The sequence below is a fragment of the Rhinoderma darwinii genome, chromosome 1 (genome assembly GCF_050947455.1).
Source record: "Rhinoderma darwinii isolate aRhiDar2 chromosome 1, aRhiDar2.hap1, whole genome shotgun sequence".
NCBI classification, from domain to species: Eukaryota; Metazoa; Chordata; class Amphibia; order Anura; family Rhinodermatidae; genus Rhinoderma; species Rhinoderma darwinii.
The window spans coordinates 317,858,263-317,874,473 of record NC_134687.1 but is presented as its reverse complement, the minus strand read 5'-3'; the positions used below and the strand labels follow the sequence as shown (position 1 = coordinate 317,874,473).

The window sequence follows — 16,211 nt, the reverse complement described above, 5'->3', positions numbered from 1 at the left end:
CATGTAGGCCTCCCACATACGAGCGTGTTCAGTCTGTGATATACGGTCCCTATGTCAGCCGCATTTCCCGGACTGAATACACTGCAGGGAGCCGGGTTCCTAGCATCATAGTTATGTACGACGCTAGGAGTCCCTGCCTCGCTGCGGGACAACTGTCCCGTACTGAAAACATGATTACAGTACGGGACAGTTGACCCGCAACGAGGCAGTGACACCTAGCGTCATAGATAACTATGATGCTAGGAGCCCTGCAGTGTGTTCGGTCCGGGAAATGCGGCCGACGTACGGACCGTATATCACAGACTGAACACGCTCGTCTGTGAGAGGCCTTAGTGTCATTTTATACACGCTTTTTTCTGGCATCTTTGTAGTCCTATAATGAAGTCTATGGTAAAAACACTCAAAAAAACACCATACCCAGAGCATGCTGCGTTTGGCAAAAAACTCCACAGACCACAACATTTCCTTAAAAACGCCCCAAAGCAAAACGCAGTTGGTTGTATTGCATTTTATACTTTACTATAGACTTTAGTGTAACATCTGGCTGCACTAAAAAAAAAAAACCCTGTTAAAACCGCATTTAAAAATGCCATGCAATGCGCACAAAAATGCAGCAAAACGCTGTGTGTTAATCCAGCCTATAAGGGTGCAATAACACCTGGCGGATTTGTTGCAGAAATCTGCAATCCCTAATAATATGTATGAAACTGTCGCAGAATTATCCTCAACAAATCTGTCACTTGTGAACATACCCTTAAAATCCAGTTTACGCTGATACCCAGATGCTTTGGCCATGGTGAAAACTGCTTACGTAGGTATTGCAGGTCGGAAACAGTCTGTGGGTAACATACATAAATATTTCTCCATGCAAGTTTAGCATAACAACAACAAAAAAAAACTTCGGGACAGCAATGGTTACATTTATATATATTGGCATTCTGAATTTCAGCATGTTGATTTGTTTCATTTAAGCTGTCAACAATAAATTGGAATTTCATAGCTCATTATTTGGATAAATATTAATTACAGTGGAACCCTGTCGTAGTTTACCAAATAATATGGCACTGTAATCAGAGATGTCAGTAAAAAAGTGAATGCAATTACAAAATGAATTGATTTCCTAATCAACATGCCACATTACCGCCTTATGTTTTGCATTCTTTGGAAAGTTCATATTTGGACCTTGTAAATTCCGAATTGTTCATTTACAGTTTTAAGCACATCCTTTGTTATATAGCTCCACCTTGAACAGCCTGTTGATCAAAGGTCTAATAAGAAATCACTGGGCTCCATAGTAAAACAAAGCATCACCCTATCACCCGCTGAGGTTGGGCTGTGGCTATCATGTTCCTTCATTGAACCTAAACATTGTCCCTAGGGAAGGGATTACTTGAATGTATGCAGGTTTTGTTTTCCATTCACCTCGTCTTCACTTTGATAAGGGCAGATTCACTAAAGGACCTTTTACATGGCCCGTCCTGGGCCGTATAAACCAGCGCCGATCAACGAGACAGCTCGTTGATCGGCGCTCATTTGTTCCTGTCACACTTAGCTAATTTCCGCGCAGTTATTTTCCGCAACATCTGAACTAAGTTTCCTAAAAATGTATAGAAACAAATGTAAAAGACGGCTGCTGCAGAATTCCACTGTGGACTGCCCGTAGCAGAATTCAACAGCATTCCGCCACTTCTGAACGTGGCCTTACCTGAACAGTCGCTCCTAAATGATATATTTAGTGTCAAACTCTCCCCTTTTGGACGATAATAGAGGTAAAAGCATCCTTTTCAATTTATCGCTATTATTATGCCCAAAAGTTCAGCAGCAAAGATTGATATTTCAGAGTGAAGACCATCCCATACATGCGTACGTACGTGCATCCTAAAATCCAATCCTGCTACTGATGGCAGCTTAAATTCTCCCTGTTCCGCAGCAGCCACAGACTGCCATAAAACAGCCTGTTTCTACGATTCCCTGCTGCATTATTGGAAATTTCCTCTGACTTGTAATTACACAATGTAGTCCTATGATAACCATATCAACTATATCTGAAAATGAAACGCAACTAAAACAAATGACTTTTATTTCCAATGTGACACTTTAAAGCTGGTAAAAACTTAGTACAATAAGTAAATCGGATTGTCAGAAGAGGGAGAATGGATAACCCTAAGGGTAATTTTAGCTAAACACTCCATCAATAAGGGAGCCATTCCAAGCAGGTACATTTTCCTAGAACTCACAATTGGCTGTCAGGGAGTTGAATGTAAAATGAGATTAGATATGATTTGCTTTCTATGACTACTGTTGATTAATTGCATGCCCTTTCACAAGCTTCTACCTTTATAATGCGCTGGCAATAAGAACCTCTATGCTAAACTCCATCCTTCAGGTTCAGAATCTGGCAGTAGATCTATCAGAATGACATCACATACATGTCTTATGTCATATATAGCGTGAGCTGTGAATTCATTTGAAATGAACGGATATTTATTTAACACTATGAAATGCTCCATGTGACTGATCCTTCCTTTAACTCCATTCGATCATTCTTTGCTTAAGGTCTACTGTCATTTTTCTTTTTGCAGGTACTATGAAACTGGGAGTATTAAACCAGGAGTAATTGGAGGATCAAAACCAAAAGTCGCAACACCCAAAGTAGTTGATAAAATAGCAGACTACAAGAGGCAAAATCCCACTATGTTTGCATGGGAAATCAGGGACAGGCTATTGGCAGAGCGAGTGTGTGACAATGACACAGTGCCCAGTGTCAGCTCCATAAACAGGTAAATGAACAGTCTCCTATATTTTTTGTTTCCGATTTATCCAATGCTAGAAAACAAATAATATAGTGACATGAAAAGGAAAATGTGGCCAATTATGTCATATATTTTTATTATTGCTTCCTGTACAAGCAGGAATAATTAGGGTAATAGGGTAAATCTTTTTGACTTTTCCCTCCGATCAGCAAAATACGGCCTCTATGTTTTGGAACAGAGGGGCTGCAATTGACAAAACATAAATGTGCTTATCCACTGACAACACCTTGAAAAGCAGGATCAGGGAATTTTATGTCCCCTGTGAGTGACGACACAGCGTGATCTCTCGAGAACACGGCTGTGTCTGCACTGTCAGAAGCTGGGCGTTCTGAAGAGAAGTGGATGATACTTCTCGTCAGAACGCCCAGCTAGTAAAAGTAGTAAAAACGCCCCGATGTACACACATAATACACGCCTACTTGGACTTTTACTTTAAACACGCCCACTTGGACTTTTGCAAGCCTCATTTGCATAAATACAAAAATGGTCATAACTTGGCCAAAAATGCTTGTTTTTTAAAAATAAAAACGTTACTGTAATCTACATTGCAGCGCCGATCTGCTGCAATAGGAGATAGGGGCTGCAAAATCTGGTGACAGAGCCTCTTTAAAGGGGTAAATGTAATTCCCTTATATGCAAGCTAAAGTTAACCAAAAACTGACCAACAGTAGGCAGCCTGAATTGATGTTAACCAGTTAAAGATGTTTTCCCATGAGGGATATTTATGACATATCCACAGGATATGCCACAAATGTCAGATAGATGCGGGTCCCACCTCTGGGACCCACACCCATCTCTAGAATGGGGTCCCCTAGTCCCCATTCTAGCTTTCTGTGTTTCCACTGACGCTTGTGATTTCTGATCATGTAAGAAGATAACTGAACTACGCTGGTTCTATAAGTCCTATAGAAGTAAATGGCAGTTCTCTTTAAAACATGTTCTTGGCAACTAGGTAAATCTCACATTCTCAAACCAACATAATCTTTTCTTCTAGGCTTACTTTGTAATGCTGGGAGAAATTCTCATTATTTAGTCTATTTGGTGTTTCCCCCAACATAAGAGTTTTAAAATGTCACCAAACCCTTGAGCTATTTTAGAATTATCTCCTTCATTTCACCTAATTACTGCAGTACTTAGTGTTAAACACTAGAGGGAGATCTTCCAGGGAACCCTTATTTCCATAACAAAAATACAAAAACAAACAACTCCAAAAAAGGCTATCTATCTCATATCTATCTATCTATCTATCTATCTATCTATCTATCTATCTATCTATCTATCTATCTATCTATCTATCTATCTATCTATCTATCTATCTATCTATCTATCTATCTATCTATCTCATATCTATCTATCTATCTATCTATCTATCTATCTATCTATCTATCTATCTATCTATCTATCTATCTATCTATCTATCTATCTATCTATCTATCTATCTATCTATCTATCTATCTATCTATCTATCTAATCTCTTGTCTGTCTATCTATCTATCTATCTATCTATCTATCTATCTATCTATCTATCTATCTATCTATCTATCTATCTATCTATCTATCTATCTATCTATCTATCTATCTATCTATCTATCTATCTCATATCTATCTATCTATCTATCTATCTATCTATCTATCTATCTATCTATCTATCTATCTATCTATCTATCTATCTATCTATCTATCTATCTATCTATCTATCTATCTATCTATCTATCTATCTAATCTCTTGTCTGTCTATCTATCTATCTATCTATCTATCTATCTATCTATCTATCTATCTATCTATCTATCTATCTATCTATCTATCTATCTATCTATCTATCTATCTATCTATCTATCTATCTATCTATCTAACATCTATCTATCTATCTATCTATCTATCTATCTATCTATCTATCTATCTATCTATCTATCTATCTATCTATCTATCTATCTATCTATCTATCTATCTATCTATTCTTCTGGCTACTTTATTTAAATACTGTTTTTTTAATTATAATCTCATAATTCTAGAATCTAATATAAATATTGCATGCTATTTTATATAATATTGCTTATTTTAAAGTGATGCATAAAATCACTAACTCAACTACACACCACTGGCTCTCAAACCAATTTCTAGGCTGATTTTCATAGTTTCACTACATCCTCTATTCACATCATGTATTTGCAAAATTCTGCATTATTTTACACTAAACCACAAAAGCTAAGTAGAACTAACTTCTGAATTGATTATACGGTATGTCTAAACTTCTGATAGGACTGCAGAAATGCATTTAACAATTCTTTACATTCACACCATACCGGAAGAAATCTCACTCTTTGGTAACTCAAACAATTGCTACATTGCATAAACTGAAGAAAAATGCCCCCCCCCCCCCGATGCCCTTTATTCAGCGATATCTGTTCCATTAATAAGTGGTAGAGGTTGAGCATTGTAAATAGTACACGCATGAACAATAAATGTAGCATTCAGCTTCTGTCACTGTATATGCATTTAAAGCCCAGCGTCTTCCACCACCCTGTCATCTACTACATTACCATTAGTATAAGTGTATCCATAAGAGTACTAATAAGTCCGTATTGAAGAAATTGTTTGGTTTAGAAACTTATAAAGGGAGTTAATAGATGTGGTCCCCTGGTCAGCACCCTCATCTATTAACCAGAGCAAAGTGCAACTACTAAAGTAATCTCTCGATATGGAGGACTTGTTATGTCTGTGCATTACATGAACCATCCATTGATATTATTTCCACCTGTGTAATGGTTCAATTCCCCTACGGGGGTGCTACAGGGGAATTGAGCACTTGCTGCTTGTTTCCACCATAGATTACAGTGGAACACCTTGTGAACATCTTATTGTTGTAGAACCCTTCTAGTAAAAAAGGGTTGTCCAAAGTAGGAATAAATAGTTTATATGAATTAAATTTAATCTTCATTGAAATTAATAAGCAGATGCACACTCATCCTTACAGGGGCTATCCCCAAGATTTCTGTATGTATGCACTTACAAGTCATGGGGAAACTCATGGATGGAGACATTTGTGGTGTTAACTTATTTTGATGAAAGGAACTGGGTAGATCTGATGTGATTGCTACTGAGTGTAAACTAGTTACAATTACCCAGTAGTGGATCCCATAGTAAACAAGCAGATTCCTGATAAGTGCATCTTTATTAAGCCGCAATATGTCTTGCATCATCTTAGGGGGTTGTACATTTTTAGTATGGCAGTAAAGTCCCCATGCTCAGGACTAAACTTACGGAAAAAAAAAAATCTCTGTAAAGCACTAGTGCAAAACCAAGGAAGAAAACATATTGAAATAAAATTGTAATTCTCAGCAGTCGTGTGAAAGTAGGGGTGGTTTAATTTCCAAAGGCAGAACCCAAAATGAAAAGTGTGTGTAGACTATGGAGCATATTTACGATTCAAAATGCGCCAGAAATAGGCGGAGTCTAGTGGAATGGGGCATGACTCAAAATGTGTCAATCAAGAGGTGGTATAAGGAAGAGCAAAGTGTCTAGCAAGATGCTCCAAATTTATCATACAATGTACGCCACTGTGATAAATTGGGTGCATCTTCCCACTGCCTGCTCTACGTTTATGCTGTGTAAATATTAGACAGCATTAGTAAATCTGCCCCATGTGTATTCTGGGTGGTCAAAATGCACAGTCATTGGGATGGTCCTAATTGACTTCTTTTTAGGTTAATATTGTCATAATAATCTGAATTTATAGCCCCACCAAACTATACAGAAGATACATTTCAAATTCTTGATCCTTTCACCGGATTTACTAAAATGTTCTTGGACTATCATAAGAAAACCATGCCGACAACATACAACCTCCATGCAGATGTCGTGACCAGAGAAGAGGCCATTGCCCCCTAGTGCTACAGGGCAGCAGTGCTAACCACTGTGCTCCAACGCTGATCAGGATTGCTTGCTGTTTCGATGTCATTGATATATTAAAATATTAGCATTGTTTTTTTAGATATGATTATACTGTATGCCTATCAATGGTAGATTGAAGATTGACTCATAATTATTCCTATATGGTTAAATAGTTTCTAACATTTCATACAGTATTGAACGAGTGACTATTAGGGTATGTTCACACGGCCTATTTACGGACGTAATTCGGGCGTTTTTGCCCCGAATTACGTCTGAAAATAGCGCCTCAATAGCGCTGACAAACATCTGCCCATTGAAAGCAATGGGCAGACGTTTGTCTGTTCACACGAGGCGTATATTTACGCGCCGCTGTCAAATGACGGCGCGTAAATAGACGCCCGCGTAGAAGAAGTGAACTGTCACTTCTTTGGCCGTAATTGGAGCCGCTATTCATTGACTCCAATGAATAGCAGCGCTAATTACGGCCGTAATTGACGCGGCGTTCAAGCGCCTGCACATGCCGGTACGGCTGAATTTACGGGGATGTTTTCAGGCTGAAACATCCCCGTAATTTCAGCCGTTACGGACCCCCGCCGTGTGAACATACCCTTAAGAATATGAATAAATAAGACAAATTTTTGATACCAATATAAAAAGTTGAAGAGGTCTCATGAATAAACCAAATCTTTTTTTGTCTTTTAAGATATTTTGTTATATTTTGGCGTTTTAGTAAAAGTTTAATTGATATCCGTTCATCTGACCACAGGATCATCCGAACAAAAGTTCAGCAGCCGACAAACCAGCAAGTACCACCTTCAAACCACAGCATAGGTAAGAAACTTGTAGTAATTCTGTAAGGAAAAGATCTGTGAGAAGGTTTAATTATTAGTACGGATAGATCTTTTTACATAAAACACTGCTGCACACCCAATCTACAGAAATCAAACTCCTTTGTCATCCTCCAGGGGCCGAACATGGTAAATTAATTTTATAAATACTGTTAAAGGGTTTTGTGTTTTACTGATTATTATGATAAATAGATTTTACCCTGGGACAGAAAATTGAAATCTACACCAAAAACGCTAACGGGGGACCATGGTATGTTGGATAATTAAAGTAATAAATCAAAAAATAGATACTTATTCATAACATTTTATGCATCATTAGCCAGTAACTAGTTTAAATACGTTCCTCTCCCCTCTCCATCATTTATTCATCCCTGTTCTTTATGCAGTTGCACTCTTGAGTAGAGAGGTGGGAAAAGTTTTCTAACATTTTTAAGATGAAGCTGTCGCTTTCAGTATTTGTGTGGGAATTTAATTGATGTGCTAACTTTAGGTTAACCCTTGCATAATTAAAACCCAACATATGAACAGTAAGGTTAAAGGTAAGTAGAAAATAATGTAGCAAACAACAATACATGTTACAATATAGAACCATAAGGCAATACATTCTATACGTGGAAACTAAAGCTTCTAATAGATAGCGGCATATCTAAATTGCTATTATCATTTTACACATAGTACATATGATTAATAAGGCGGGCCAGTTCAACCTTGAAAAAAAAGATCCCTTGATGGATCCAAATAATTTATATTGTAATCAATTTGTATTAGTTCAGTTTTTTTTTTTACAAGATGCTAAAAAAGATGTTCTATGTTTCGGGTCGTAAAGATAGAACCAGATCCAAAAAATAATGCACCTTCACCTTTTAGCTCAGAGATCTGGACCACACTGCCATAAGATTGAACGGAAATGTAACGCACATGCCCACTAGAGCTTCACACATTCTGTGAGCAGTTCCTATGGCATCATCATCAACATTAGCTTGGAGATCCAGTGATATAGCTTGGACCCCATATATATATTTTCTGATATATCTCAATATTATATCCATATATATATATACAGTGAAGGAAATAAGTATTTGATCCCTTGCTGATTTTGTAAGTTTGCCCACTGTCAAAGACATGAACAGTCTAGAATTTTTAGGCTAGGTTAATTTTACCAGTGAGAGATAGATTATATAAAAAAAAACCTGAAAATCACATAGTCAAAATTATATATATTTATTTGCATTGTGCACAGAGAAATAAGTATTTGATCCCCTACCAACCCTTAAGAGTTCAGCCTCCTCCAGACCAGTTACACGCTCCAAATCAACTTGGTGCCTGCATTAAAGACAGCTGTCTTAAATGGTCACCTGTATAAAAGACTCCTGTCCACAGACTCAATTAATCAGTCTGACTCTAACCTCTACAACATGGGCAAGACCAAAGAGCTTTCTAAGGATGTCAGGGACAAGATCATAGACCTGCACAAGGCTGGAATGGGCTACAAAACCATAAGTAAGAGGCTGGGTGAGAAGGAGACAACTGTTGGTGCAATAGTAAGAAAATGGAAGACATACAAACTGACTGTCAATCGACATCGATCTGGAGCTCCATGCAAAATCTCACCTCGTGGGGTATCCTTGATCCTGAGGAAGGTGAGAGCTCAGCCGAAAACTACACGGGGGGAACTTGTTAATGATCTCAAGGCAGCTGGGACTACAGTCACCAAGAAAACCATTGGTAACACATTACGCCGTAATGGATTAAAATCCTGCAGTGCCCGCAAGGTCCCCCTGCTCAAGAAGGCACATGTACAGGCCCGTCTGAAGTTTGCAAATGAACATCTGGATGATTCTGAGAGTGATTGGGAGAAGGTGCTGTGGTCAGATGAGACTAAAATTGAGCTCTTCGGCATTAACTCAACTCGCTGTGTTTGGAGGAAGAGAAATGCTGCCTATGACCCAAAGAACACCGTCCCCACTGTCAAGCATGGAGGTGGAAACATTATGTTTTGGGGGTGTTTCTCTGCTAAGGGCACAGGACTACTTCACAGCATCAATGGGAGAATGGATGGAGCCATGTACCGTCAAATCCTGAGTGACAACCTCCTTCTCTCCACCAGGACATTAAAAATGGCTTGTGGCTGGGTCTTCCAGCACGACAATGACCCGAAACATACAGCCAAGGCAAACAAGGAGTGGCTCAAAAAGAAGCACATTAAGGTCATGGAGTGGCCTAGCCAGTCTCCAGACCTTAATCCCATCGAAAACTTATGGAGGGAGCTGAAGATCCGAGTTGCCAAGCGACAGCCTCGAAATCTTAATGATTTACAGATGATCTGCAAAGAGGAGTGGGCCAAAATTTCATCTAACATGTGTGCAAACCTCATCATCAACTACAAAAAACGTCTGACTGCTGTGCTTGCCAACAAGGGTTTTGCCACCAAGTATTAAGTCTTGTTTGCCAAAGGGATCAAATACTTATTTCTCTGTGCACAATGCAAATAAATATATATAATTTTGACTATGTGATTTTCAGTTTTTTTTTAAAATATAATCTATCTCTCACTGGTAAAATTAACCTAGCCTAAAAATTCTAGACTGTTCATGTCTTTGACAATGGGCAAACTTACAAAATCAGCAAGGGATCAAATACTTATTTCCTTCACTGTATATATATATATATATATATATATATATATATATATATATATATATATACATATATATATATATATATATATATACATATATATATATATATATATATACATATATATATATATATATATATATATATATATATATATATATATGAAAACACAGGGGGTCACTCCAATAATTCATTCCATTGTGGGTGCTTTTTACAGAGGTTCCACATTCACATTAAATTGGGTTACAAGGTGTAAGCACATGAATAGCTCACATTGTAACTTATTCAGGAAAAATGTTGTCAATGTAGTCGACTACGCTATTCATTAAGTCAAAACGACAGAACACTTGCACAAATGAGACAAACGGAAACCATTTGCCCCGGATCCGTCACCATTGAAATCAATAATGATGCAAACGGAAACCTATGGTTTCCGTTTCTTTCAGTCAGGGCTCCGTTCTGACGGGAAGCTCCGACGGGAACGCCAGAATGGAGCCCTGACGCAGATGTGAACGAAGCCTAAGTAAATGAATGAGTCCATGCAACCGTTTAAAAGGTAAGGTCTGTATAGTGTGTCCTGCTACTCGCTCATCAGACATAAAGTTTTGCAGCTTCTCTTAACAGTAAAATTTTAACAAATGAAATTGAGTTACAAAGTGTGAGCACATGAATTGTTCACATTGTGTAATATTTTCCCCTTAGTGCAGAACCCCTTTAACTATGAGCATGTGGAAGCCCAACATGACTGACCAGTGGAAAGTCTGCACATATATACACAGCCATTGCCTTGCCAGCCGCTGTATTTAGTAATGCTGCACATATTACAGGCATGCATGGTATGTATTAGACATTGAATACGCTCTATAAGGATGCGGACAGTATTTATTGATATGTAAGCTGTAGCTTTAAACAAATCTATTTTAAAACAGTTTACCGAGGCAATAGAATAGCTGTAAGATTAGGCAGCTTGGCCCGGATATTCTCTTAACTTTACACCTCTTTATAGATGCAAATTGATGATCACACATCAGTACAATGCAGTCTTGTCTCGGTAATCCTTCTTAAAAGGGTTTCCCCAAAAGGATGGAGGATTTATACCTTCATCCTATTTAACATTCTGTGTTGTGCCAAAGACTTATTTGCTGCTCCCTTTGGAGACGTACCAGGGTCAGCAATGAGGAGTTTTATACAAAGGGTTCACTGAAGCAATACTTTACTTAGTTATCCCTCCGACTCCAAGATCTGAACACAAGAAGAAAATAGCATTTGTTGCTACTTTCTAAATTCCACCTGCTAGCTTTCCATATAGTGTTTACCGATTGAAGATCTCTTCGATTTCCGACACCAACCTGTAATATATCCATTTGTGTAGCCTTTCAGGCAAAGGATCATAATGGAACGCTGCTTGAAATGAACTTTCTCAGTGTATGGTGTCCAGTGTTTTATTTATGTATACCATCCAATCTTGTATACTAGTCTCGGAAATAATGTCATATGAAAGCTGAATAATTTATGATGTAGCAATCCTCACATAGCAGAAACTGGTTGGCCTATAGGAAAGGAAATACTCTACAAGAGGACTGGGATTCTGTAGCTGCTCCCAGCATATCCTGATAACCACAGTCTCTTCAAGGGAAATCAATTATTTTTAATGTAGAAAACGATATAAAAACAGAAAGAAAACATATCATAGATTATTTAACACATTTTGAGTTTTTTGTTTTTTTTTGATTATTGTTTTGAGAGGCCCATGGCTGGGGAGGACTGCCTGCTTATGCCAATGTATTTTTCTTTATATGAATGGTAGTTAGAATGCAAAACAGGACAGGCAAACTGGCTTTGTAAATGAAACACAATGTGAAGGGGAATCCCACCTTTTGTAATCTTTAGATGTATTTAGAGCCTGTATGAGATGTGTCATATATAATATCTTCTGTGGCAGACATTGTAGCATATTGATATAATGTTTCTATTAGCAAATCAAGGTTGTTTATTGTATAATGAAAAGTTATCCAATTTTCTAAAATACTTTGTATATAAATTTCTCATGGAGTTCAAGGTCTCTTCCTCTAGTCATTGCATGGGAACTTTCATAGTTTACTTCTAGGGGATCAAAATTTGTCCTGGTCATGTGCAGCTCACATACTGTAGCTGCTCTGAAACGAGCCATGAAGCTGTGTTTCCATCACGCGACAAGGACAGATTTGTATTCCCTGGAAGTGAACAATGGAAGTTCTAATTCACTGACTACAAGCAGAGATCTTGAAATCCGTGAGGAATTAATTTTTAAAGTATATTAGAAAGTTGCAAACCTTTTTCATTATACAATGAATACGCATGAATAGGATTTGTTGGTTGAAACTAGAATGCTTCTTCAAGTATTAATGGACATTATTAAACATATGTAACCTAAGAAATGTTTAATTTTTACAAACCTATATTTTGTGCTTATTGCAGCTTCAACAGGTTCAGTGACTCAGGTCTCCTCCTCTGTAAGCACAGACTCAGCAGGTTCTTCTTACTCGATCAGCGGAATTCTGGGAATTACCTCATCCAATGCAGAAAGCAACAAACGCAAGAGAGATGAAGGTAATAACCTCTACCTTTCCTCCTGGAGATACTGAAATAGGGTAATTCCTAATAAAATAGGGAAGTAATAATGTTGGCAATATCAATACCCTGATTAAGCTATAGATTATGCTCCAAACCGTCCTTAGTATTTTACACTGATTTTTATTGATATTGCAAATTACCAAAAATACTGTAGAATTTAAATCTTATTTGTGGACATTATGCTGCCTATTTCATAGAAACAGTTCAGTGGATGTGTTTTAGGCAGACACATTGTAGTCTGTGGGGTTATGAAGAACTGTTGTAATTTTGAAGATGAACTTCCTTAAAGGGGTGTTTCCTTCTTAGACATCTATCCCCCGACTTTGGGACTCGCACCTATCTCCAGAACTACGGTGGCCCCACCCGGTCCTGCCTCCTGTAGTAGTTTTCTCCACCACATCCAGGTGAAGAACGAATAAAGAGGTGGCCAGGATTATGGAAACAGCCAAGCCCGCTCTGCTGTTTCCGAAGCTCACGAACACTTCTATGGGATTTACGGAAACAGTCTAGCATGGTGAGCTTGACTGTTTCCGTTATCCTGACCACCTCTTCATCTGTACTCCACCTGAATTCCGCAGCCATCACCGCCTCACCGGGCAAGACAGGACCAGGGGACCCCAGTTCTGGAGATATGTGCTTGTCCCAGAGATGGGACCTGCATCTGTCAAATAATTATGACATATCCTGTGGATATTCCATCAATGTCTAAGATGGGAAAACCCATTCAAAGGGCCACATATACCTGCAATATAGGTGAAGTTTAGCATCCATGTTATGGCCGCAACACCCGTATTTCTGTGGTTTTACTGAACAAAACTTAGATCACCATTGAGTTCTTTGGTGATCTAAATATGATTTAGTAGAATCATTGGGCTCGGGTGTTGCAGCCATAAAATGAATCCGAGAATGTAGCAGGTTAAGTGAAGCTTACAAAAAAAGTTGGTCTAACATCATCCACACATATGTATATAAATGTGTCTGGATGTTTTCAGGTATGTGCGATAAAGTAGTGATCATGGAACAGACAGTTAAATTAACTTCTTGTCAGTAGTTGAATTAATGAACACTACAGTCTGTCAGTTTCCTCATATATGCCTGATTACAGACTGCATACAACTGTATAGCAAATGTAATTTAGTTTTTTTTTTTTTTACAACTTTCAGAAATAAGTATTTTTAGGATTAAACATTAAGGTCTTTTAATCTTTGCATTGGACTGCTCTAATCACAGAACTATAAATTCTGCCTTAAAGTAACACTAAACATAGAAAATGAAAAAAAAAAATATACCCCAGCAATTCCTCCCTTAATCTCCTCCTTTCATTTGATCCTATTTTGTCTCTTTGGAAATAATACTAAGAATAAAGAATTCTTCTCTATGTGTATCAGGAGTTATTATCCCCACACAATCCTGGCTGTAAGACAACTGGTTGCAGCAGGAGCCTCCCAGTCTTCCCTTTCTGCAATAGGACAAAAAAATTCTTAAGCCATGCCCCTTTGTTAAAGAGGCTCTGTCACCAGATTTTCAAACCCCTATCTCATATTGCAGCAGATCGGCACTGCAATGTAGATTACAGTAAAGTTTTTTTTTTTCAAAAACGAGCATTTTTGGCCAAGTTATGAGCATTTTTATATTTATGCAAATGAGCCTTTCTTAAGTACAACTGGGCGTGTTTAAAGTTATGTACAAGTGGGCGTGTATTGTGTGTGTAACATCTGGGCGTGTTTACTTGTTTTACTAGCTGGGCGTTGTGAATAGAAGTGTATGATGCTGACGAATTCACAACACCCAGCTTCTGGCAGTGCACAGACACACAGCGTGTTCTCGAGAGATCACGCTGTGACGTCACTTCCTGCCCCAGGTCCTGCATCGTGTCGAACGAGTGAGGACACATCGGCACCAGGCGACAGAAGCTACAGTTGATTCTGCAGCAGCATCGGCGTTTGCAGGTAAGTCGATGTAGTGCCGATGTGTCCTCGCTCGTCCGACACGATGCAGGACCTGGGGCAGGAAGTGACGTCACAGCGTGATCTCTCGAGAACACGCTGTGTGCCTGTGCACTGCCAGAAGCTGGGTGTTAACGAAGAGAAGTGGATGATGCTGATTCGTCAGCATCATACACTTCTATTCACAACGCCCAGCTAGTAAAACAAGTAAAAACGCCCAGATGTTACACACACAATACACGCCCACTTGTACATAGCTTTAAACACTCCCAGTTGTACTTAAGAAAGGCTCATTTGCATAAATATAAAAATGCTCATAACTTGGCCAAAAATGCTCATTTTTGGAAAAAAAAACGTTACTGTAATCTACATTGCAGCGCCGATCTGCTGCAATACGAGATAGGGGTTTGAAAATCTGGTGACAGAGCCTTTTTAAACCCCAACCGTCAGCCGTTCACCAGCCCAAAATCGGAAGAGATCATCAAAAAATGAACCCTTGTCTTCTCTGCAGGATTTCTACAGGACTATTTGTTTCAGAAACATGCATAAGATCCTGCAGACTGACTAAAGGCTCTTTTACATCTGCCAATGATTGGGCATTGCCGATCATTACCGTGTCAACAGAGCAGTGATTAGCCGACATACTAAAGATATGCACTTGTTGGCTGATCGGATCTTTTATATGGCTAGAAAAATGGTCACTTGATGGCAGCACATCTCGTGTAATGAGGGAATTTGCTGCTGACAAAATGGAAATGCATGGGGACGAACAATCGATTTAACAATTGTCCATCGCCATACATTGCAATTATTGCTTCATTAGAATGGCGCAAGTGAGCACCAAATTATATGCTGTATTGTGGATCGGCGCTCGTTTACTGGGATGAAAATCTGCTCATGTAAAAGGGCCTTAACAGTGTGAGAAGGATTATCTCATGTTTACTTTTATTATTTAGATCTAGTGAGTTCCTTAGTGTGCCTTTACAGGGATTTCCCAATTAGTCAACAGGTCTGGCTGGTGGGACCACCAATAATTCTGAGAAGGGGCTGCTTGTGGTGCCGCCTTCTATAGAGATGAGTCACAAAAACCGATGAGTAAACTATAACTTCAGAGACAATCTATTCTCAGGATTTGTGTTTTATTACATGTCTCTTGACGTGTCATAAAATTTGGGAGAACCCCATTTAAAAAGCATTACCCCTGTCATAAATCAACATGGAAATATGTAACAGGGGCCTGGTAATAATACAGATATGGACACACAAGATTCCTTCAACTTTTGTTTTATTTGACAACGTATGCACACTTCCAGGAACACCATGGCAGTCCCACTTAGATCAATGCACGGTGTGAGAACGTCATTCTTGATCTCTTTCCACTGTTGCCTCTGTGGGTTACTGTGGGGCCGCCGGATACTTTGGCAGAATATGGCGCAATGGGTCCTTGCGATGGCTAGCCACT

The 16,211-nt window shown here is 38.7% G+C and overlaps 1 protein-coding gene across 3 annotated transcripts in view; it reads left to right on the top strand.

The window, feature by feature from the left end:
* Positions 1-16,211, top strand: part of PAX5 (paired box 5) — a 247,605-nt gene that overhangs the window by 21,090 nt on the left and 210,304 nt on the right. For all 3 annotated transcript variants that reach the window (XM_075825553.1, XM_075825552.1, XM_075825550.1), the window contains exons 3-5: positions 2,583-2,780; positions 7,472-7,536; positions 12,648-12,779. In XM_075825553.1, coding sequence (XP_075681668.1) covers positions 2,583-2,780; positions 7,472-7,536; positions 12,648-12,779 — 395 coding nt within the window. The remainder of the gene's footprint in view (positions 1-2,582; positions 2,781-7,471; positions 7,537-12,647; positions 12,780-16,211) is intronic.